Raw genomic sequence first — 23,415 nt, forward strand, 5'->3', positions numbered from 1 at the left:
GATGGGGTTTCCCGCCAGCCGACGCTCCCGCGCATGCGTCCCGTTACCGGTAGCCGAAGGGGTTTGCCGCCGGTGTTACCGGAGGTTTGGTGCTTCCTCACCGCTGTGGGACGGGAAGCGAAAAGAAGGGAATGAATAAATAATTAACAGCAATTAATAGTTAATTAACGGCAAGGAAAAGGTTTTGCGCCGCCCGGGAATCGAACCCGGGTCGCAAGAATGGGAATCTTGCATGATACCACTACACCAGCGGCGCGGCTGGCAGCCTTCCGCCGCCCTCCCTCACGGCCGCCCTCCCTCACGGCCGGCCCGCCCGCGGCCGGGACGCGCTGAACGGGGCGGCGCTGAGCCCGGCCCCGCCATGACGGCCTTGCGCTTCTTCGTGCTCCTCGCCGCTCTCTGCCCGCCCGTGCCGAGCCTCGGGCGGCCGCGCGATGCCCCCGGCAAGATCGGTACGGCGGGGAAGGGCGGAGGGGGCGGCGGGGCGGGCCGTGAGGGGCAGCGCTGACGGCCCGTGCCCGTTCTCGCAGCCGTGGTCGGCGGCGGGATCGGAGGCGCGGCCGCCGCGTACTTCTTGCGGCAGAAGTTCGGGAGGAGCGTGCGGGTGGAGGTGCTGGAGAAGGAGGCGGTCGGGGGCCGTTTGGCCACGCTGGAGGTGGAGGGCGCCGGCTATGAGGCGGGGGGGTCCGTCCTGCACCCGCTCAACCTGCACATGAAGCACTTCGTGAAGGAGCTGGGTGAGTGCTGGCCCCAGCTGCACCACACGCACCCCATAGGGATGCGCTGGGTCCAGATCCGCTCTGATGGGGGCACGTCCCCGTAAAGAACAAGCCTGGGCTGTCCCACTCCCTTCCCCAATAGCCTTCTCTAGTATCCCGCTCAATATCCCTCCTTATCCTTCCCCAGTGTGCCCCAATAGCCTTCCCTTATATCCCCCCAGTATCCTTCTCCCAATAGCCTTCCTCATACCCCCCAATATCCTTGCCCAATACCCCCCATATCCTTCCCTCATATCCCCCCACTAGCCTTCCCTTATATCCTTCTCCATATCCCCCCAGTATCCTTGCCCAGTACCCCCCCATCCTTCCTCCATATCCCCCACTTCCCTCATATCCTTTCTCCATGTCCCCCCCAATATTATTCCCTCATATCTTCCCTAATATCCCCCCATATCTTTCCCCGGTGCTCCCCCTTATATACTTCCTTCATATCCCCCCCCCAGTATCCTTCCTTTATATCCTTCCTCCATATATCACCCCCAGTATCCTTCCCTGATACCCCTTCCCCAGCACCCCCTCGTAGCCCCCTGTGGTACCCCAGTCTCCACCCAGGGAAAAGGAGACCCATATCCCAACGGAAGTAATGCACCTCCTCCCCCATGGCAATGCATTATAAAGGTCCAAAAGCCACTGCAAATAACTGCTTGGCTCCTGGTCAAGAATGAATTCCCCTTTCTCAGGGATGCAGTCTTCAATTGCTCACCCTTATCAACACAGAGCTAGAATCAAGGTGTGATAGAGTTCAGCTTCACACCATCCCTGGCAGTGCTCAAGGCCAGGTTGGACACAGGGGCTTGGAGCAAGCTGCTCCAGTGGAAGGGGTCCCTGCCCGTGGCAGGGGCTGGATGAGCCTTAAGCTCCTTTCTGCCTCAACCCATTCCATGTTTCTATGGCACAAGCTCTGTCTCTCATTAAATGATGTTTTCTCCCCAAGGCCTCTCGGTTGCCTCAGGACACGGCAGCCTCGCAGGGGTTTATAACGGGGAGGAGTTTGTGTTCGAGGAGAGCAACTGGTACATCATCAACCTCTTCAAGCTGCTCTGGCACTATGGCCTCAACCCCCTGCGGATGTACATGTGGGTGGAGGACATCCTGGACAAGTTCATGCGGTAGGTCTGGGTCCTGCTAGGGCTTAAAGGCTTCAGGAGAAGGGTGAAACCTGCTGCTGAGCTGTAAAGATTGGTGTTGAGAAAGGAGCCGCTGGTGCCCTTTCTCCATCATCAATCAGTTTTCTAAGGGAAAAGGTCAAGGTAAGAGCTGTCATCTTCAAACAGCAGTAACAAGAGGTGGGAACGTGCAGTGGATGTGGGATGTGCCAACTATCTGGCACCTGGGTGCTAAAGGGAATGCAATTCCTACCTGTGCACAAAGGGGTTTTGTTAGGAAAGATCAGGAAATGAATAATGAAGGTCCAGGCTAAGGCTTGGCTGGAAGGACAAGCCCTGCTGTTCCATGCAGGCTCTCAGGAGCTGCATTGTGAGATCCTCCACAGCTTCAGCAAAGGTAATTCACAGCAACTGAAGGCTAATTTCTTGTCTCTGATTAAAGGATCTACCGCTACCAGATGCATGACTACGCCTTCAGCAGCAACGAGCACCTGCTTCATGCCCTGGGAGGGAACGACTTCATCCAGATGCTGAACCAAACCATCGACGAAGCCATGCAGAAAGCTGGCTTCTCCCATAAATTCATAAATGAGGTGGTTTGTCCAGCCATGAGAGTCAATTATGGGCAAGGTGTCAACATCAATGGCTTTGTAGGTGAGTGTTTCATAGGTTAACCTTCCAGTGTGGCTGGAATCCCACCCCACATCCCAGTCCCGGTGCTCTTTATGGGCATGGGATTCCAGGTCCCCGAGCTGGGGTACTGCTTCACTCCAACAAAGTGCTGGCAACCTGCTTAGCCCTGGCCTTCAGCAACCTCTGTGCCCCAAAAGGATGTTTCCCCCCTCATTTTCCACTGTTTCAAGTGTTCCCTCCACACAACTACATTAAACGAATGACTCTAATGATTGGGGTTTCCTTTGTAGGTGCTGTTTCTCTGGCAGGGGTGGAATCGGGTGTTTGGTCAGTAAAAGGTGGGAACAAACTTGTCTGCAGTGGCCTTCTCTATGCCTCCAAAGCTGATGTTATCTCTGGTACAGTGTTATCCATAGAGCCAAAAGTCAGACCCAGGCCCACAGGTGAGTTGGGTTTGCTTTCCCTTTGGTGGGGATAGGAATGGCTCATTCCAGCAGCTGGAGAGTGGTGGTAGCCTCCATCACTGCTCTTGGCAGACCAAACCAACACATTGGGTCTTTTTGGAGGTTATTTTAAGATGAAATTAGGGTTCTGCTCAAAGTCCTATCTCACCACCCTCCCACAGCTAAGCTGGTACTAGTTTATAGAGCTACTTCAGCCTGCAGCAAGGCATCATTAGCTTGAATGTGTGGCATTTTAAAGGAATGATGGTTTTGAAAGGGGCAAACGGGATTCCCTTCAGCCATGGAGAGGACTAACAGAGCTTTTCTCCCCCAGGGGACCCCGTAAAGCTCTACCAGGTGACGTACAACACTACATCAGGACTGACAGGGGACACGTATGACATCGTTGTCATTGCTGCTCCACTCAGCCCCAAAATGGCCAACATCACCTTCAAGAACTTCAACCCTCCTGTCCCTGAGTTCCCAAACCTTTACCACAAGACTGTGGCAACGTTTGTGCATGGACGGTTGAACGCCTCTTTCTTCGGTTACCGCAATCCAGAGGCTTTTAATTTCGGTGCCATCTTCACTATGGAGAACCCCAAACTGTTCTTCAGTAGCGTGGGGGTGGTGTCTCCCGTGGAGGATGGAGGTGGTGAAGGCAAGCTGGCCTTGCAGTCGGCTGTCTGGAAGGTGTTCTCCAAGGAGGTGCTCACCAAAGAGCAGCTTAACCTGCTCTTCTCCTCCTATGACTCCGTCAAGGTGAAGACGTGGTTGGCCTACCCCCACTACAGCCCCCCTGAGGGGTGTCCTCCTATCATCCTCCATGACAACATCTACTACCTGAACGGCATCGAGCGGGCAGCCAGCGCCATGGAGATGAGCGCCATCGCTGCCAAGAACGCCGCCCTGCTGGCTTACCACCGGTGGTACGGCAACACCGACAGGATCGACCAGGAGGGTTTGCATGAGAAGCTGAAAACGGAGCTTTGAGCCGCACAGAGCCAATGGCTGGAAGCATCTCAAGATACGGATCATGTTCTGTGGCTGTTTAACCACAATTAGAGCTAAGGAATGATTAACTTCTCACTTAGCCCTTAAGAGGGGACATGCAGCCAGCTCAGGATGGACTAGGATGACAGAGGAAGCTTTCCCATGTGAGTTGGCCCTTCCCCAAGCAAATTCTTGTGGTCCTTCATTGGGAAAACTGCTCCATCTATCCCTGTGTGAGATTGAAGTAGTTTTAAATGCAATATTGACCCCAGAACACCCTCCATGGTAAGAAGTCCACTCAGGATCTGCATCACTGTGATTACTGTGATTAAGGCACATCACCTTCCCTCTCCCAAGTATTTCAGGGAGGGAATGTCAACTTCTTGACTGTAAATCTCTTCCCTCAGCTATTTGTGAAGGGTTTATCAAGTTATTCCTATTAGTGTGGTGGAAATTGGGGCTGTGTTCTTAATTTGCTTCCAGAACAAGTACTGGAGCTTATGGGTTGGGGGGACTGGTCTGCTGGCAGGACACGAGTTGCCAAAATGGGTTGTAAGTAGTCAAAGCCACTCCTGTCCTTTGCTTTATTAAGGTTTTAAAAGCATTAATTTAGATGAGAAGAGTCTGTGTCCCACAACTGCCTCTAATAATGCTGCCATACCTCAGCTGTGTCTGAATATTGCCCTTACAAATGGCATCCTTAGTGGTGCTGGGGAAAGCACTTGAAACCTTGTATTAAACTTGAATTGAATTAAAACCAGTGGTAAAAAAGATGGTTTCTGCCTATAAAGACCTGTATGTGGAAGCACCTTTGCTCACAAAAAACATTCAAAAGACTTAATTTGGACCCTTTTGGGGGAATGATGGAAAGGTTTCTTCAGTCCCAGTCAGCTCCTGCAGGCTTTGGTTCCTGCACCACACATCCATGGTGCAGAGGAGTAAATACCATGATTTAAAGAAAATTCCTGCTTTCATGCAGCCCAGCCTGGCACAAATACTCCACACCACTCCTCACTAAGGTGAATGTTACCATTTTCCTGCTGATTCAGAGCCAAATAACCCCTGAACACACATGACACAGTGTTGTAGCTCCTTTCTGAAATAGGAAGGGGACGGCCACCAGAAGTAGCACCAGTTTCACACTTGCTTCAATAAATCCCACCTTCCCTGTGTTTGAATGTAGAACATCCATCCCAAGATCCAATAATGCTTCAGCTGCCCCATTACCCCCCCAAAAAAACCCATAAAGTACAACTTAATTTATGTCAACCATTACAAAATTTATTTAACAAAACAAAAATAAGTTTATGCTCAGGGTGCTTCATGGCAGATTCAAGGAGTAAACAGAGCAGGTTGGTCAGGGCTGGTTACAGCTGGTAACAACGAGGGTCTCCCTGCTGCTATACTCGTTCCAATGCTTCCAGCATGATGATGCTGTTTCCTCTTATTACCTAACAGCAGAAGTTCAGGGTGGCTAGTGAGATGCAGCACATTCAGCACCCTCCCTCCCATTTATTATCCCAAAAAGCTGATGCTGCACCAAATATTCACATGGATTTTACTCCCCGGTCTATGAACACTGAATGATTTAACTCTAAAACCTCCTAGGTTATTCCATGCTGCTGAAATCCAGGTTGTTTTCCACACACCAGCTACAGGCTGTGCGTGCCCTTCCCACAGCACTCACCACCATGCCAATGTTGTTCTGCTGTCCGCCCGGTGCCATCTCCACGCACTCATCAATGACCAGGTTCATGAAGGGATCAAACCCCCGCAGGATCCCTTGGACGTGTCGGCCACCATTTAACTTCACTATGAGAAATTCGGAGCACAATCAGAGCAGGGAAAGGAGCTGGATATGAGTATTCCGTGTTTTCTCACCAGGAGTGTGGCTTTGAAATGGAGGGGGGCCATAGGGAGGGATGTTCTATTGTTAATCAGAGGCACTTAGAGCATCAAAGAATCAAACAGGTTGGAAAAGCCCTTTTAAGCTCATCCAGTCCAACCATTCCCATCACTGCCAAGGCCACCACTAACCCATGGCACTGAGGGTGTGTGAACACTTGCAGGAACGGTGACTCCAGCCCTGCCCTGGGCAGCCTGTTCCAACACCTGAGCACCGTTTTGGGAAGCAGACTCTTCCTTACCACGTCCAACATCGCAAGAAGACCATTTTTAGAGTTTAGGAGCATGAATTTTAAATTAATACTGACCCAAATGAATGGATTTTGAAGAAGAGTCCGAATTATAAATCAATACTGATCCGAATGAATGGGGTTTGGAGGCTGAAACCACTCAGGGCCCACTCCGGCCCTCGCTGAGCAGCAGCACCAGCGCGGGTTCCCCACTACAGCGAACCATGCCGGGGGGGCACCATGACCGCCCCCCCTTTCCTCCCGCGGCCGCGCAGCCCCTTTACCCCGCCGACACCCGCGGCAACGACGGCTCGGGGCCGGGAGCAGCTCCGGGACTCACATGACAGCTTCTTGTCCATGAACCTGCAACGAGACAACGGCGGCGGTTGAGCGCAGGGGAGCACCCGCCATCACCGCACCCCATCCCCGCCGCCATGACACCGGGACCCCCGCGGTGCACGCCGGGACACCGGCGGCCGGCGGATCGCGGCGGGCCCCGTTTGTACGTCCCCTCCCGGTCCCCCTTCTCCTTCCAACCCCATTCCCGTTCCAGTTCCCGTTCGCACTTCTTTAGCTCGGGTGGGTGCGCTTTGCTCATGGCGGCTCCTCGGACCCGGCTCCCCTCACGCTGCCGCTCGCGCCGCGCCCTGACGTCACCACGCCGCCAGCTCCCCCGCTAGCCAATGGCAGCAGCGCCTTGGTCCCCCCCTCTGCATTCCCGCCGCTCCTCGCGCCCCCCGGCAGCCAATCACAGACCGCGGGGCCGCTACCGTACTGCCCCGAGTAGCAGCGCAGCACTGATGCGTGGGAAGAGCGGCAAAGGGCAGTAGTGCGCGACTACACGGGGAAATACGGCGGCACGGCCGGCATGCGCCTACCGCACAGCCTGCGTGTGCACGTGAATGTTCATGTGTGAATGAATGTATGTGCAGGTGAGAACATGTGTGTGCATGTGAGAATGTGTGTGCACGTGTGAATGCGTGTGTGCATGTGAGAACGTGTGTGTGCACGTGAGAACGTGTGCATGAGAATGTGTGCATGTGTGAAGTGTGCACGTGTGAACGTGTGTGCACGAGAACATGCGTGTGCGTATGAACGTGTGTTCATGTGAGAACATGTGTATGTATGAATGTGTTCAAGAACATGTGTGTGCATGAGAATGTGTGTACACTCGTGAAGTGTGCATGTGAGAACGTGTGTGCATGTCTGACCATGTGTGAACATGTGTGTGCGTGTGTGCACATGAGAACATGTATGTGCAGGTGAATGTGTGTGCACATGAGAACGTGTGTGCACGTGTGAAAGTGTGTGCACGTGTGACCATGTGTGTGCATGTGTGTGTGTGTGTGTGTGTGTGTGCGCAGCGGGGTCACCCATGCTGCGCATGGCCCATGTGCAGGGTGGCCCTGTGCTGTGCTCACACCTTGTGCCATGCACGCACCCTGCACCTTGCACACTTGCAGGCCTGCCCCGCACCTACACCGGGGTCACCCCACGCTGTGCACACACGCAAGGCACATCTGCAACCCCTCCATCCCCTGCACATCTCCCCATGCCCTGCAGGGCACCGCAGCATCCCAGCCTGGTTTGGGATAAAGGGACCTTAAAGCTCATCCAGCTCCAACCCAGGGACCCCTTCCACTGGAGCAGCTTGCTCCAACCCCTGTGTCCAACCTGGCCTTGAGCACTGCCAGGGATGGGGCAGCCCCAGCTTCTCTGGGCACCCTGTGCCAGCGCCTCAGCACCCTCACATAAATCACTTCTGCCTTATCTCCACCCTGAACCTCCCATTTAGGTCTGCACCCATCACCCCCATCCTATTGCCACCTCCGCACCACCCCATAAAGCACCCACGCAAGGGCCGCCCCGTGCGAGCATCACCCACAGCACCCGCACCCCGACCCCGCAGCACCCGCGGGTGGCAGCAGCGTGGCTCCTCCTCGCCTTTAATGAGTGCAGGGTCGGGAGGGGGGTGTCCCCCATCACTGCTGCAGGGCCCCCAGGCTGTCCATCATCTTCTTGGCCATGGCAGGCACCAGGCGGAGGTGGTCGTCCCCGCACGCAGCAACACAGGCGTCGAGCTGCCCGCGCACCCTGCTCTCTGCTGTCCCTGCATCCAGAGCATCCTTCGCCTTGTCATTGCAATGCAGCGTGCAGCGGCTCAGGCGGTCCTAGGGGCACAGGTAACGGGGTCAGTGGGTACCGGTGCGTGCCCCCATCCCGGTGCGGGCTGTCCCATCCCGTCCTCACCTGGAAGCTCTCGAGCTCGGCGGTGACGATGGCCTGTGCCTGGGCGAGGGGCGCGTGGCAGCGCTCGATGCAGCGCTGGACCTGCTGCATGGAGGCCGCGCTGTCCTCGCAGCACCGCGCGCTGCACCGGAACATGGTGCCCTGTGGGGAGAGGGGTGAGAGGGGACGCCCCAAACCTTTGTGGGGGTGCGACCTGTGTATGCAGCTGTGGGGGGGACATGGGGGTGCAGGGTAATGGGGGGCACAGGGTGTGATGGGGATACAGGGTAATGGGGGTACAGAGTGTGATGGGGTGCACAGGGCAATGGGAGGGCACAGGGTGTGACGGGGGCACAGGGTGTGATGGGGATACAGGGCAATGGGGGTACAGAGTGTGATGGGGGTGGACAGGGTAATGGGAGGGCACAGGGTGTGATGGGGGGATGCAGGGCAATGGGGGCACAGGGTGTGATGGGGGATACAGCGTGTGATGGGGGGCACAGGTGTGATGGGGGGATGCAGGGCAATGGGGGCACAGGGTGTGATGGGGGGATACAGGGCAATGGGTGACACAGGGTGTGATTGGGGATACAGTGTGTGATGGGCACAGGGTGTGATGGGGGATAACAGGGCAATGGGGGCACAGGGTGTGATGGGGGGATAACAGGGCAATGGGAGCACAAGGTGTAATGGGGGTGCACAGGGCAATGGAAGGGCACAGGGTGTGATGGGGGGATACAGGACAATGGGGGCACAGGGTGTGATGGGGGATGCAGGGCAATGAGAGGGCATAGGGTGTGATGGGGGGATACAGGGTGTGATGGGGGGCAGAGGCTGTGATGGGGGATGAAGGGCAATGGGGGCACAGGATGTGATGGTGATACAGGGCAATGGGGGGCACAGGGTGTGATGGGGGATGCAGGGCAATGGGAGGGCAAAGGAGATGCAGTGGGGGGAGCACAGGGCACGTGCAGGGGATGCAGGGTGTTGTGGGGGATACAAGGCGTGTGTGGAGGGCACAGGGTGTGTTGGAGGGGCACAGGAGATGCAATGTGGGGGAACACAGGGCAATGTCTGGGGGCACAACACATGCAGAGGGGGTAGAGGTCAATGCTTAGGGGGCACAGGATGTGCTGGGGGGCACAGGGTGTGTTGTGGGGCACAGGAGGGGTTGGGGGGCACGCACGGGGCTGGGGGTTCACGGCCCGCACTGGGGGGGGGATCAGGCGCTGCCCCGGCCGCACTCGTGCTCACACACGTGGGGCATGGGGGGGGGGGCAGCGGCTCCCCCCTCGGGGCCCGATCCCGATCCCGTCCCCCCCATGCCCCCCCCCGGTACCTGCAGGCCGCGGATGCGCTCCCGCTCCAGCTCCTGCACCGCGCCCTCCACCGCCGCCTGCACCCGCGCCTGCGCCGCCTCCGCCATCGTGCCCCGGCCCGGCCCGGCCCGGCCGAGCGCTGACCCCGCCCCGGGGGCGGGCACCGGCACCAGCGCCCGGCGCGTCCGGTTCCACCGCGGCCGCGGGTCCGGGGGGGGGCGGGAGGGAGGAAGGGAGCAGCATCCCCCCACCCCCCCCTCACGGCGGCTGCGCAGGAGCGGGGGTGCGCGCACCCAGCAGAGCACCCGCGCTGTGGATGCCCCCCCCCCAGCAGCACCCCCTGGTCCTGTGCTGGGGGCATCGCTCTGAGGAGGGGCCCCACTGGGGGCTCTGGAGGCTGCTGTGAGGGGGGAGCCCCCCCAGCCCTGCTCCCCATGCAGCAGGAACAGGATCAGCATCATCCATCTGTCCGTACATCCATCCATCCATCCCTCCTTCTGTCCATCCCTCCTTCTGTCCATCCCTCCCTCCATCCATCCCTCCCCTCCATCTATCCATGCATGCCTCCGTCCTTCTATCCATTTATCCATTCATCCATCCCTCCCTCCTTCCATCTATCTGTCTGTCCATCCATTTATCCATCCATCCATCCATCCCTCTGTCCTTCTATCCATCCATCCACCCATCCATCCATCCCTACCTCCCTCCATCTGTCCATCAGTCCGTCCATTTATCCATCCATCCACCCATCTCTCCCTCCATCCAGTCTGTCCATCCATTTATCCCTCCCTCCTTCCCTCCATCCACCCATCCATCCATCCACCCATCCCTCCCTCCATCCAGCCTGTCCATCCATTTATCCATCCCTCCCTCCCTCCCTCCATCCACCCATCCATCTATCCACCCATCCCTCCCTCCCTCCATCCATCTGTCCATCCATCCATCCCTCCCCTCCAACTATTCATCCGTCCCTTCATCCATCCCTCCCTCCCTCTCTCCATCTATGTATTCCTCCCTCCATCTATGCATCCGTCCATCCATTTATCCATCCATTTATCCATCCATCCATTTATCCATCCATTTATCCATCCATCCATTTATCCATCCATCCATCCATCCATTTCTCCCTCCCTCCATTTATCCTTCCATTTATCCTTCCATCCTTCCATCCATCCATCCATCCCTCCCTCCTCATGTTTTGGGCTGGAAACACAGGGAAACAGGGCTGAACCCAGCACCAGGTTATCAGTGCTGCCCTGTTTGGGCTACACCCATCACCAGGGTACCAGTTCCGCGCCCTGGGGATGCTCCCCTTGCGCCCAGCATCTCCTTTGCCAAATATCCCCCCAAAAAAGCCTTGAAACACGTGTTTTCTGAAAAAAGTGTCCTTTATATCACTTAAATAACTCTAATCCAGGTATTAGGGGGGGAAAAAAAAGATCAGCCGATCACAATAACATATTATAGAAATCAACATTAATTTAACCACACAAAATAAATTAAAACATTAAATATTAACTTTCAGTGCAACATATACAGAAGACATGAGAGTAACCAGGCCTTTAAAACAGAACAAAACCCAAATGAACCATGAAAGCTTCGGGTTGGTTACGAGAAAGGACTATGGAGAGGATTAAAGGCTGCGCCGGGAGGTTAGAGCACCGGCCTGATGAGGGTTCCTAGGATTAAAGTTCATTTGATCATTACTAAAAAGCTCATTTCTGTCCCCAAAGTGAGCGACTGCCGAGGGGTTCTGTCTCTATAGAAAAATAAAGCCCCCTCCTGCAGGGGTTGGGGGTTCTGCTGTTAAAAAAAACCCAAATAATCCAAGAAATAGGAAAAAGCAAACCCAAAAGCCAACGAAAAGCCCCAGTTGCGTGTTGCTGGGTTTGGCTCTTTGGAGAGGGTGATGCTGCTGCCAGCATCCTTATGGTGCTGCCACTGCCAGCATCCTTATGGTGCTGCCGACCGCATCTTGCGCCAGGGCATCTTCCATGGTGGGGAAAAGGGGGAATAAAGGCAAAAAAAAGGGGGGGAAAACCAACCAACCAACCAAGAAAGAAAGAGGGGAAACCAGAGAGGAGATGCTGCGCTGGTCCCCGGCGAGGGCTGTCCTGGGCGAGGGGCTCCATCAGACCCCTGCGGGGAAGGGGATGGCGAGCGCGGTTACACACCAGCAGCCGGTGTCCCACCGTGGTGCCCCGCGGTCCCCTTACCCATCTCACTGTGGCAACAGGAGGTTCCCCCTTTCAGAAGCCCACCCGGCTTCTCCTGGCTTCCCCCGGGTGCCCGGCACCATTGGCAGTGCTTCCGCAGGCGGCAACAGCTACAAGGGAGCAAGGAGAGGGATGCTCAGTGCCTGCATCCCAGCATCCTGCCCTGGAATGGGCTGGGAAAGGTGCTGAGCCCCCCCTCCCCGAGGTCCCCAGCACCATGTACTCACTGTATGAGCACGCAGACCCCGATGAGCAGCGCCGAGGCCACCACTGACACCACCACCAAGGCGGTGATGGTCTGCTTCTTCTGGTTAGCAGCCACCACGGCCAGGAGGTCGGCGTGCTCGCACCGCGTCCCCACGTACCCCGAGTGGCACCTGCACCAATGGAAGAGCATCAGCATCATCCCCAGGATCAGAGCATCAATCAGAGCCTGGCAAATCCATGCTCAACCCCAAGTTTAGGGGTTTCCCAAAGGGAATGCACAAAGGACCCATTTGGATTTGGATTGCGGGAGTGTATTCCCAGCACTTACACGCACGCCGGCTTGTCCTCCTGGACCAGGAACCGGCAGGTCCCATGGAAGCAGAACTGGCTGTGAGAGTCGGGACAGTCGTTGAAGTGGGACCTCACTGCTGCTGCCACCGGCAGGCCCGGAGCTGGGAGCAAAAACAAGGAGGAGATGGCATTTTGGGGGGGCATTTCCAGGCATCCCCAGCTCTGTTTTAGGGCTGGATGGGTTTATTTTAGGGATGCGAAGTGGGATGCGGTCCACCGGCTGCATCCTGGCCAGGACCACCCAAAGGAGCTCAGATGGGTCCTACTTAAAGCAGGGCTGAAACTAAGCCTCACTGGCACTAAAGGAATTTCCTAAAGAGCTTAAGGCTTAAAACAGAGGAGGAGAGAGTTAAATAACGCCTGAGCCGGCTGCAGCTCTGCACCGGTGGCTTTGGGATGCTGTTTCCCATTATATCCCGCGCTGGTTTGAATTATCCTCCGCAGCAGAGACGGAAAACAAATATCCTGCTTTCGGATTAGCCTGGGTATAAAGCACATCCGATCGCTGTCGTTTCAAAGCCACCTCAAGTTCCTGTTGCTGTGAATTTATGGCAGGCTGGGGTAATTAAACCCACGTCTGCCGAATGCTTCCGGGTCTCCGAGGAGGTGAAGCAAGGGAAGACGGAGCAGGGTCGGCTCAGATGGGGATGTATCCCGATGTCCCTGTCTCTGATAGTGAGGAGAGAGGAGGTGATGGAGGTGTTGGAGGTGGTGGCAGCATCCTTGTGGAGCCAGGAGCTGGGATGTGGGCTTCCCGGTGGGAATCGCTGCTGTATTGCATCGCTGTTGAAATCCACGCCTCGGTGCAGAAAACCCCAACACCTCCATCCTTAGGGATTGCTTTACCCCAGGACTGCCCCGATTCCTGACTAACCCCATGAAAATACCCCTTTTTGGGGTTTTAACCCCAAAAGCCAAGCCCTCAACACAGCTTTGCACATCCCTGCTGCCACTGCCCACCACTGCACCCAGCCTCAGTAGTGATGGCTTTGTAGGACCGGTGGGGACAGCATCAGCACAGGGCAGTGCATCCCAGGATCCAGGGCTGGCTCCGGGGTGTCCTGGCTTGCATTAAGCCTTGGAGCGCTCACAGCTGCCGGCCACATTGCAGCTCCTTCATCCTCCCTTAGCCCCACGCTGCCGCTTGCATGGACCCTGTCCCCATCCATGAGGTGATCCCATACTGGTGCTGCACCCCTTGGAGCAGTCCCTGTCACTGGGCACCAATCCACTGGGAAAGGGCTGAGCAGTGCCTGCCCTGCCATGGGATTTTGCTCCAAAGCATCCCAGCACTGTGGGAACACCAATTCCTTTAACCCTTCCCAACCGATGCCATCGAACCATCCCGTTTTCCATCCCTTGCCTGCAAACAGCCCCTTCCGGAGCCTCCCATCCCGATGGATGGCGAACCCCTGCGCTGTGCAGGGCAGGGGGAAGCGAAGGGCTCTTGGCTGCTGCTGCCCATTGTGCTGCTTTTATGAATGAGGCACATTATGGGATGCGACCGGCTCGGTGCCGCCGGGAGCCGGCGTCAGGCACCGGCAGCTTCCCTGTGGGAGCCACGGTTAATGGGACCACGGTTCATTCACCCCCCCCAGAACATGGAGCATGGGAAATACACCCCGCAGAGCCCTGCTTCCTGGTTTTCCCTTAGGGATAAAGCACCTACAGGGTCAAGATTCCACCTGGAGACCTGTTATCCCCAAGGGAAGTGCATGGGATGCGAGAGCATCCACCCGGCTGACCCAGCACATGCGTGGCATGAGGATGCTTTACCCACACCCATGCTTTGCTGCCTGGTCCATAAATCCCATTGGGATCACACCAGCTCCATCCCATCGGCAAACTCACCGCTCCGGTCTGCTGTGGTGTTCTCCAGCGCATGGCATGCAGCGAGCAGCACACCTAAGGAGAGGACAGAGAGATGGGGTCAGTTGGACCGAGCCTGGTCGGTGGCTTGGGGGGTTCTACCCCAAAATCACCCCGAGATTTATGGGTTTTGGTAAAAAGAGAAGGCAATGGTGCCTGTGAGAGCGCTTTGTAGCCAGAACAGAGCCAGAAACCAGCCTGTCCGTGTGCTCTCTCATCTAACAGCTCCATGCAGCACCGCCTTGCACAGCTCCTCCTGCCCGCATCCGCACAGTGGGACCGGATCCAGCCTTGATGCAACCGCTCCATCACCCCTAAACGCTGCCCAGGCTGGAAGCGCTGCTGCGGTGCAGGCAGGAAAGCCCTTTGCAGGCAGCAATGCTCACGCACCCCAACCTCGAGGGGCTGCAGATCCAGGCAGGCTCAGAACACCCCCCCCTTTGTGGGGGCACGGAGCACACTGGGGACCCCCCAAGCTTCCAGAGGGTGGGTGAAGCCGGATTAAGCCAAGAGCCCCTTTGCTGGGTTTGACCCAGTTTCCACCATGGAGTTCATCCAATCATGCAGAAAGGCGACGGGTGAGAGACCAACGCATGAACCAGTCCTTGGGGTTCACATCCAGCACCAAGCAGTTGTGATCCCAGCAGCTCCGTTATCACAGCAGCATCCCTTGTTTCGGCTTCTCCCCATCGGTCCCCACTGCTGCCAAAGCCCTCGGGCATTTTCCTCCCATGGGAATTGAATCCGAAATACCCCGTTTCTTCCCAATTTTCCTTCCTTTTTGTGCTGCCACCAGCAGCTCGTGGCTGGAAGATGCTTCATCCTCCTGCTCGCGCCGATATTGCATCTCCACATACGTGGGAAATGGCTCATCCCTGTGTCACTGGGCGGCTCTATCATCCCCTCCAGCATTCCAGCTTCCCCATCCTCCTATCGGGACCCTGCTCAGCTCCAGAGGTGCCTCTTCCCAACCTCCCTCCGCTTGCAGGTAGAGCACCAGCGCTCTTCCATCTCCAAGGGCTCCCAAGAGGCACGTTATGGAGACATGGAGCATCCACACCCTTGTGACCGGCCCATCCAGAACCCACAGCCCATGTCCATCCGCTTGCTCATCATCAATCCCATCCCAGCCCCGTGCTCAGGTTTCTCTCTTCCCAAACCTTAAAGGCCATCTCCTGCACTGCTCTGGTTCCATCCCAAACTCCGTGCTTGAGTGCTTGCCCACACCGGCCAAGCTGCTGCCCCCAACCCCATCCCCATCCACCCCCTGCTTTGGGAAGGTCTCTTTGCCACCCCCCTGCACTCACCCAACTTGCTGATGGGCCCCAACACGACATTAACCAGCAGCCACCAGTGAAGGGCTCAGCCTCACCCCTGCTCTTCATGAGGAGCTCCCTGTTACTGCTGGGTTCTGTTCCCTGCTCCAGGTTTTCCCTCCTCATCCGCTTGGCTCTGCTTTTCCTCTTGGCTTCACGGACCAGCCCTTGGCAGCTGCCAGGTGAACGGACGCTGGGCCGAGGAGGTTCCCCTTCTCCCTCGTGCCTTAAGCGGATGCTCTCAGCTCCTGGTTTGATGTGGTTTATAAAGGGCTCCTCTCCCTGCGCAGCATCTGGGGTGGCTTGGACCCATCCCAGGCTGGAGGCCGGGAGCAGCCATCTGGATGCGGGATTGAGGTGGGAAATCCACAGCTTAGACCCTACAGCGGCTTGGAGGGGTCCAAAGCCACGGGAGCAGAGGGGACGTGGGCACCCCCAGAGCGAGCTGAAGGGACCCTCTGGAGGAGGGATGGGGCTGACGGAGCACCCGGCCCCTGCGGCGAGGGATGCTCGGGACGGAGCCGTCCCGGAGGAGCGGATGCAGGAGGCACCTCGGGTTCCAGAGCCAAAGCGGCAGCGCTGAGAGGAGAAGGGCTGGAGGGGGGCCAAGACCGGGCACTTTCCTGAGCCCAAGTGCTTCAAAGAGCCTCTCCCCGCCGGGCTGGCGCTGCCTTCGTCCCCCAGCCCCGGTGCTGCGGGCGGCGCAGGCTGGGAACGCACAACGCTCCCTTGGGACAGCAGCAAAACCCCAGCGAGCGCTGCCCCACACCGGCCCCAGCCCTGGGCTCCCCTCCCCATCACACGCACACGCATCCCAGCGAGCGGCACCCACCGCCGGCTCCGCGCTCTCTGCAATGACCCCGTCCCCGGGCTCGGGGAGCGGGTCTGGATCCGTCCCATCGCATCACCCCCCAGGGGCTCGCTTGCCCCCGCCTCGCCCCGCTCCGCAGCACGCAAACAGCGGCCCCTCCGTGCCCCCCGAGCACCCCGCGGTTCATTCACCTCTCCCCTAACCCAAGCGGACGGGACCGGAGGGCTCCTTGTCCCGCCGGGGCCGCGCTCCCCCGCCGTGCCGAAGGCGAGGAGCGGTTCAGCAGGGACCGCAGCCAGGATTTAACCGAGTCCCTGCAGCCCCCCCCCCGGCACTCATCACCCCCCCGTTCCCCTTCCACCCCCCATAGGGATGCTGCGCCGGGATGCGCGGGGGGCTCCGTCCTAGCCCATGGGAAAGTTTTGGGGAGCGCAGCCGCGATCGCCCCCGTCCCTCCAATCCCCCCCCAAACGGGGCTGGCTGCAGCCGGACCCCTGCCTTGAGCGGCGCTCAGGGCACGGCGGTACCGGGGTACGGGGGGACCTCTCCGGGTCCCCGTCCCGTGTCCCCCCCCCTCCATTCCCGCACCTACCCACGGCCAGCGCGGCCGCCGCCTCTCCGCCCATGCTGTCGGTGCGTCCGGGAGCCGAGGCCCGCAGCGAGGCCCGGGGCCGGTGCGGGGCCGGTGGCGGTGCCCGTGCCCAGCAGCGCGGCGGGGCGAGGGGCCGGGCTCCGCGCCGGCGGAAATGGGCGCGGACTCGCCGCCAGCCACTGCGGCCCCGGGGCGGAGCCACCCCCGGCCCCCCCCCCACCAAGGGCCATGGGGATCGGTTCTTGCCTTGGGTCCCCCCCCACCGCCCCATCCCTAAAGCGGGTCCGGGCTCGCCCGGTGTCCCCATAGAGCCACGGCCCGGGGGGGGTTAAAGGGACCTTAAAGCTCACCCCCGGCCATGGGCTCCTTGCACTGATCCGCACCGGTCCCATCGCCCTTGGTCCATCCAAACCCCGCTTCCCCCCCCGTTGGGGCTCACGGCAGCCCCCCCCCCGGTGCATCCCCGAGCACCGGTTGCCTCACGGACCGCACACACATTCCTTCCTCTGGCCCGGCTCCCACGCCCCTTCCTCGCCTCCCACCCCGCTGAGCCCGGCCTTCCTCATCCCGAAATCCATAGGTTCCCGTTGTGGGGGGATGCAGCACATCCCGGCGGGGTGATGGGGACCAACACCATGGGCATGGCCGAAGCGCCGCAGTGCATCGCGCTTGGAGGGTTATTCCCCATGGACAGGCACATTAGGAACCCCATGGACCCCCCCCAGTGCATGGACCCCCCTGCAGCTGTGTCGGTGCTAAGCCAGGTCCCTGCGGGAGCTGCTCCCAGCCCTGCGGTTTGAGCCTTCCCGGTGTTCCCAGGTGATACCATCTCCCCTTAGCACTTGAAAGCAGCTCTTTGAAGGGGCTGGGAGCTGTTTGTTCCCAACGCTGCCGATCCCCGTATCCCCAGCACCGAGTTTCACCCCCCAGATCCCAAGTGTTCCAGCGCAGCTCCCATCCATGTGGAAGTGTTTGACCACAGCGCTCCCACCCCTTCGGGGCTTGGCCTTCCCACCCCAACCCTTGCTCCCATCTATGGTGCAGAGCCACTGGGGAAGAACAAACTCCACCGCCTCTCCCAAGGTGGATGGGGAGATGGGCAAAGCTCCCTCTTGCCCCCACAAAAGGGCCACCAATCCCTTCTGCCAGCACCAGTGAGTCACTTCCCAGCCACCCAAAGGGAAAACAAGCTGGGAGAGGACCCCGGAGCAGGCAAGGTTCTGTTGTTCCCTTGCTTCTTGCTTCCCCCTCCCTTCCCTGCCCTGATAACCGGGATATTTATTTGTAAATAGAGGCTTCCTCCTGTGCAATATTCCTCCCACTCCCGGTGTGAATCACTTGGTGGAAGCACAAGAACTGGAATGGTGGCAGGGAGGAGTGCGCTGCAGGCAGGGCAGGCAGGAGCCAGGCACAGCAGGAAGCCCAAAGGAATCCGCGGATGCTCTCCCGATCCTAGAAAGCCAGCCGGGAAGTCAGGGGTGACTTGTACTGAGAGCATGTAGGATGTGCTGTGAGAAGCAGTTAATGGGGCAAAAAAGCCTGGTTTTGGGGGTGTCTGACACAAGCGATGGAGATCGGTTAAAAGGAAATAAGTGAGCTTATTGATCTTTTAGTTTTCCTTTTCATTTGTAACCTGCCTTGGAAAAGCAGGAGCAATTCCACAAGGCACGCGTTGTATTTGAGCAGAGAAAACTGAGCAAGAAGCTTGCACCCATCAGCACCCATCAGCATCCCTGACTCCCATCAGCATCCCTGACGCCCACCAGCATCCCTAACACCCACCAGCATCCCTAACACCCACCAGCATCCCTGATACCCACCAGCATCCCTGACGCCCACCAGCATCCCTGATACCCACCAGTGTCCCTGACGCCCACCAGCATCCCTGATACCCACCAGCATCCCTGACACCCACCAGCATCCCTGATACCCACCAGCATTCGTGATACCCACCAGCATCCCTGTTGCCCACCAGCATCCCTAACACCCACCAGCATCCCTGATACCCACCAGCATCCCTGATACCCACCAGCATCCCTGTTGCCCACCAGCATCCCTAACACCCACCAGCATCCCTGATACCCACCAGCATCCCTGACGCCCACCAGCATCCCTGATACCCACCAGCATCCCTGACACCCACCAGCATTCGTGATACCCACCAGCATCCCTAACACCCACCAGCATCCCTGACACCCACCAGCATCCCCAATACCCATTGATACCATAGAATCCCAGACTGGTTTGGGTGGGAAGGGACTTTCAATCTCTGCAGGTTGGTTTTAGTTCTCCTTTTTGAATTGCTCTTTACCAGTGGCTCATTCTGGGTTTGGACATTAAAGGGGTTATTTCCTCCTCACCACCAAATTAAGTGAAACTGGGGGGGGAAATCTTGTCACATCCAGAGCCAAGCAGGCAGCAAACCAAATCCTGCCCTGGCAAATGGACCAATATAGGGCAAAACCCTGTAAACAAAGGTGATAAACCCCTGTGGGGAGGCTGGTTCTGGTATTCCTTTAGTTTTGGAGCTTTCCTTTTGCATTTCATCCCCCATCTCCCTGCCTGTGGACAGGTTTTGGGGCTGCAGGGTGACTTTTTGGACCCCTCTGATGCAGGGGCCTGCGGGAAAACCCATCCAAAGCACAGCAGAGCACAGATTTAGGGGCTGGTTTAGGTGATCCCCCACTGCAAAACGCTCTCTGTGATCCAATGGTGCAAGGAGGAGCCTCAAGACCTGTGCTGGATGCTGCTGAATGCCAGCATCCGCAGCCATGGCTCTATCAGCTCGTCCCTCTCGTGACAGAGATCCCTTTAATCTCCGCTTAAAACCCTCTGACGTGGCGATAATAAGAAGGGGAAAAACCCTTCCCCATCCATATCCTGCCCCGAAGCAGCGTGTAACAAGGGGGCTGTGTGCTGGTGTCCGGCATAAAAGCCTGTTTATGTTGGATTGTGGAGGTGAAAAATGAGGCAAAGGGAAAACATGGCCCCGAGGGCTCACACAAACCCAGATTGTGGCCGTCGGGATGGTTTTGGCTTCTCTGTTGAGCACAGAAATCAATCAGGCTTGGGGGGGGGTGTGTGTCACTGTGTCCCACCCCATTCACTTAATGCATGGGATGGGGATAAAGTCAACATTATACCTAAGGTCAGGCACTGATTGCGGCTCACGCATCCCAACCTGCAATGCTCCAATCACTGCAGCACCCTCGGTGCTCCCCTTACCCCTCATTCAGACCTGGAATGCCGGTGGGGGGGATCCAACCCATTCCCAGTGCTGCTGCCGGTTGGGAAGCGCCTCTGACGTCTCCTAACCCTGCTCCAAATGGGGCCTTAGTGGAAGGGGTATTTTTTTTCCTGGCTTTATCTTACAGCCACCGGTTCTGTTTTGCTGCTGGTTAAAGGGCTCTTTCATAGCCGGGATTTTCCCTTGGGAATGCACATTTTATCCGAGGTTTTGTGTTGTTTTTTTTTTTTTGTGTGTGTGTTTTCTCCTTTTCCTAAATAACTTCTTGGGGTTTTGTTCCTTCCCAGACTTCTTCTTTAGCTCCCCCCTTTCTGTTTACGGCCTCGCTTTGCAGAAAGCCTCTATAAATAAAGGATTTTGTGACCTACGGGCACCCCGGTTCAAGCCACTAAAAAGGGCTTTGTTGGCTGCAGCAACGCAGCTGGTTCCAGGCTGGCACCTCTCAGGCTAAAGTCAATAGCAGGCGGGTTAGCACGAGATTATGTTATATATATATTGATCTTTATCCAGCACAGAGAGGGGGGATAAGCATGCTCCAAGCAGGAATTCTCCTTGGGAGCACCGATGGACCGATGCCCCGTGGTCCCGACAGGTCCCTGTGTGAGGTGCTGTGGCTGCTGTGGCTTCACCAGCTCTCCATAAGCCGCTGTGGTCACAAGGAGCCGCGTTCCTCCGTGCCGCATCGGGCAGGCAGACACAAGGGGCATTGAGGTGCGGTGGCCACAAAGGCAGCGAGCACTCGAGTGGCTGCACGTCGGGCCGTGCCCTTAAAATCCCGAGGCCGTGCGCCTTTGGATGCATCCCAAGATACAACCGGCTCCGGTTTTCCTGCTCCGCGGGGTCCTTCCGAGGGTTTGGCAATGGGAAGGCACAGCCAAAGGGGATGCATGGGGATGGGAAGGGCAGGAGGGTGTTGGGGGGCTTCTCGTGGAATGGGTTGGAAGGGACTTTAAAGCTCATCCACATCAGCCCCCTGCTATAGGCAGGGACACCTTCCACTAGAGCAGGGTGCCCAGAACCACTGCTCTTCTCCAGGCTGAGTAACCCCAACTCTCTCAGCCTTTCCTCATAGCAGAGGTGCTCCAGCCCCTGAGCATCCTCATGGCCTCCATTGCTCCAACAGCTCCATGTCCTTATGTTGGGGACCCCAGCACCGCACACAGGGCTGCAAGTGGGGTCTCCCCAGAGCACAGCAGAGGGGCAGAATCCCTTCCTTGCCCTGCTGTCCATACTCTTTGGGTGCATCCCAAGGCACAGTCGGCCTTCTGGGCTGCATCCCTCAAACCTGTGCTGGACACGGGGAAAAGGGGCTCTGGAAACCCTTACAGCACAAACGGGATGCACCAAACAAGACATCTATCTGAGGTATTCCAGCTTGGGAAGCTTTGCCATGCCTCTCCTTCCACCCCGAGCCACCAGAGCAAAGGGACCTCAGTGGGAGCAAGCACCCAAGCGCAGCCGGAAAGCAGGCGGCGGCTGAACAGAGGCCCTCAGTCCGTGGTCCATGAACCCATCTGTGAGCACAGGCAGGTCACAATGCCCGGCCCATGCCCGAGCTGCCTGCGCTGCCCTTGTTCTGCCTGTTCATCCATCATTTGCATTGTGCCTTGTGGCTGACTCAGCGCCCGCAGCCCCGTGTCCCCACGCAGCGACCTCCGGGGCATCCAGCCCTGCTCCCGAGCCAGCTTTTGGGATAGCATCGGCACAAGCGGAACCCGGAGCGTGCAAAGGAAACAACGGCTTTCCTTTGGGAATGCGGGCTCCCACTGCGATCCGCAGCGCAGTCAGTGCAATCCCCACCTCCCATGGGAATGACTCAGTTGGAAGCGGAGATGGAGGTGAAGGAGCGAGGCTGGAGGAGACACCGGTGACTCAGCCCGGCAGGAACGGCAGGAATGTACCTGCCCAGGGATATCGCGCACAGGTAGAACAGGTCCAGGCGTTCTCTGCTGCTCTCTGGGAAGCAGGGAGAGACCCTGCAGGGATCGGATGTTCCCAAGCGCCTTGGAGATCCCTCCGAGATCTTGCAGCATCTCACGCCTGCCTTTCCCAAGCACTTCCCAATGGGAGGGGAAGCTTTAGATTGCGCTGGAGCCCTGCAAAGAGGCACTGCAGAGCTGCTGTCTCTGCACCCCGCAACGCTGCTCTGACCCCAGAACACTCAAATAGCCCGAGAAACACTAAAATACCCTAAAAACCACTCAAAATAGCCCGAGAAACACTAAAATACCCTCAAAAACACTCGAATAGCCTGAGAAATACCTAAATACCATGAAAAACACTTAAATACCATGAAAAGCACTCAAAACCCCTGAAACACACTTAAATACTCTGAAAAACACTGAAATACCCTGAAAAACACTTAAATACCTTGAAAACCACTAAAATAGCCTGAGAAACACTTAAACACCCTGCAAAACACTGAAAAGCCTTGAAAAACACTCCAAAACCCTGAAACACACTTAAATACCTTGAAAAACACTTAAATACTATGAGAAACACTAAAATACCCTGAAAAACACTTAAATAGCTTGAAAAACACTGAAATACTAGGAGAAACACTAAAATACCCTGAAACACACTGAAATACCCTGAAAAACACTTAAATACCTTGAAAACCACTAAAATAGCCTGAGAAACACTGAAAAGCCTTGAAAAACACTCAAAACCCCTGAAACACACTTAAATACCATGAGAAACAATAAAATACCCTGAAAAACACTTAAATAGCTTGAAAAACACTGAAATACTAGGAGAAACATGAAAATACCCTGAAACACACTTAAATACCCTGAAACACACATAAATACCTTGAAAACCACTTAAATACCTTGAAAACCACTTAAATACCCCCAAATCACTCAAATACTCTGAACATTGGGGCTGCTCAGCCTGGAGAAGAGGAGCTGAGTGGTGACCTCAGAGCAGAAAGGATGTGCTGATGACACCATGAGGATCCCCTCCATGGCTGATAGAGGCCACCCTGCTCAGTCCCCTTATGGATGGACCCCCCAAGACCCCCTTTATGGCCCAAATAGGGCCAGGAGCCCTGAGGCCATGGGGTGCAACCCCTGCAGCACAGCGCTCTCATCCCAACCGGACCTGCCAGGGCAGCAGCGGCGTGAAGGCAGATGAAAGGCAAACATTCCATAGGGAAGAGCCGGGAGCT

At 57.0% G+C, this 23,415-nt stretch overlaps 5 protein-coding genes and 1 non-coding gene across 7 annotated transcripts in view; 2 read left to right on the top strand and 4 right to left on the bottom strand.

The window, feature by feature from the left end:
• MXD1 (MAX dimerization protein 1) overlaps positions 1–14,471 on the top strand; it is a 48,169-nt gene extending 33,698 nt beyond the window's left edge. Inside the window, exon 7 of the mRNA XM_061348247.1 lies at positions 14,460–14,471. The gene's annotated coding sequence lies outside the window, so the exon portion shown is untranslated. The remainder of the gene's footprint in view (positions 1–14,459) is intronic.
• On the bottom strand, positions 186–256 carry TRNAG-CCC (transfer RNA glycine (anticodon CCC)). Its single transcript has one exon. It is a non-coding gene; the product is annotated as a tRNA-Gly (tRNA).
• PCYOX1 (prenylcysteine oxidase 1) lies at positions 341–5,121 on the top strand. The gene is made up of 6 exons (XM_061348239.1): positions 341–452; positions 531–737; positions 1,714–1,888; positions 2,328–2,539; positions 2,809–2,961; positions 3,296–5,121. The coding sequence occupies exons 1-6, from the start codon at positions 362–364 to the stop codon at positions 3,952–3,954; spliced, it is 1,497 nt and encodes a 498-aa protein (XP_061204223.1). The 5' UTR covers positions 341–361; the 3' UTR covers positions 3,955–5,121.
• Positions 5,214–6,775, bottom strand: SNRPG (small nuclear ribonucleoprotein polypeptide G). Its single transcript, XM_061348246.1, has 4 exons — positions 6,656–6,775; positions 6,430–6,452; positions 5,642–5,766; positions 5,214–5,405 (listed from the first exon to the last, which is right to left on the bottom strand). The coding sequence occupies exons 1-4, from the start codon at positions 6,685–6,687 to the stop codon at positions 5,355–5,357; spliced, it is 231 nt and encodes a 76-aa protein (XP_061204230.1). The 5' UTR covers positions 6,688–6,775; the 3' UTR covers positions 5,214–5,354.
• On the bottom strand, positions 8,056–9,764 carry FAM136A (family with sequence similarity 136 member A). Its single transcript, XM_061348161.1, has 3 exons — positions 9,658–9,764; positions 8,340–8,480; positions 8,056–8,260 (listed from the first exon to the last, which is right to left on the bottom strand). Exons 1-3 carry the CDS (start codon positions 9,742–9,744, stop codon positions 8,072–8,074), a joined length of 417 nt encoding a protein of 138 aa, XP_061204145.1. The 5' UTR covers positions 9,745–9,764; the 3' UTR covers positions 8,056–8,071.
• TGFA (transforming growth factor alpha) lies at positions 11,630–17,138 on the bottom strand. 2 transcript variants are annotated; one of them, XM_061348243.1, is made up of 6 exons: positions 17,000–17,138; positions 14,263–14,316; positions 12,389–12,512; positions 12,081–12,230; positions 11,854–11,963; positions 11,630–11,776 (listed from the first exon to the last, which is right to left on the bottom strand). In XM_061348243.1, the coding sequence occupies exons 1-6, from the start codon at positions 17,031–17,033 to the stop codon at positions 11,769–11,771; spliced, it is 480 nt and encodes a 159-aa protein (XP_061204227.1). In that variant the 5' UTR covers positions 17,034–17,138; the 3' UTR covers positions 11,630–11,768. The 2 variants fall into 2 exon arrangements, with proteins under 2 accessions (XP_061204227.1, XP_061204226.1); XM_061348242.1 differs by having other exon boundaries at positions 11,630–11,963.
• Between the last annotated feature and the right edge of the window lie 6,277 nt (positions 17,139–23,415).

This window comes from Neopsephotus bourkii, unplaced genomic scaffold (genome assembly GCF_033783945.1).
Source record: "Neopsephotus bourkii isolate Nb327-2 ecotype Australia unplaced genomic scaffold, CSIRO-AGI_Nbou_v1 NB_346, whole genome shotgun sequence".
NCBI lineage: Eukaryota > Metazoa > Chordata > Aves > Psittaciformes > Psittacidae > Neopsephotus > Neopsephotus bourkii.

Coding starts and splice junctions, on each gene's coding strand:
- TGFA (XM_061348242.1), bottom strand. CDS start 17,033: ATGGGCGGAGAGGCGGCGGCCGCGCTGGCCGTGG. Junction 14,317..16,999: donor GGCGGCCGCGCTGGCCGTGG/GTAGGTGCGGGA, acceptor TCCTCTCCTTAG/GTGTGCTGCTCGCTGCATGC. Junction 12,231..12,388: donor GAGGACAAGCCGGCGTGCGT/GTAAGTGCTGGG, acceptor CCATTGGTGCAG/GTGCCACTCGGGGTACGTGG.
- FAM136A (XM_061348161.1), bottom strand. CDS start 9,744: ATGGCGGAGGCGGCGCAGGCGCGGGTGCAGGCGGCGGTGGAGGGCGCG. Junction 8,481..9,657: donor AGCGCATCCGCGGCCTGCAG/GTACCGGGGGGG, acceptor CTCTCCCCACAG/GGCACCATGTTCCGGTGCAG. Junction 8,261..8,339: donor CCGAGCTCGAGAGCTTCCAG/GTGAGGACGGGA, acceptor CTGTGCCCCTAG/GACCGCCTGAGCCGCTGCAC.
- PCYOX1 (XM_061348239.1), top strand. CDS start 362: ATGACGGCCTTGCGCTTCTTCGTGCTCCTCGCCGCTCTCTGCCCGCCC. Junction 2,540..2,808: donor CAACATCAATGGCTTTGTAG/GTGAGTGTTTCA, acceptor TTTCCTTTGTAG/GTGCTGTTTCTCTGGCAGGG. Junction 2,962..3,295: donor AGTCAGACCCAGGCCCACAG/GTGAGTTGGGTT, acceptor TTTCTCCCCCAG/GGGACCCCGTAAAGCTCTAC.
- SNRPG (XM_061348246.1), bottom strand. CDS start 6,687: ATGAGCAAAGCGCACCCACCCGAGCTAAAGAA. Junction 6,453..6,655: donor CACCCACCCGAGCTAAAGAA/GTGCGAACGGGA, acceptor GTCTCGTTGCAG/GTTCATGGACAAGAAGCTGT. Junction 5,406..5,641: donor AGAACAACATTGGCATGGTG/GTGAGTGCTGTG, acceptor TTCTGCTGTTAG/GTAATAAGAGGAAACAGCAT.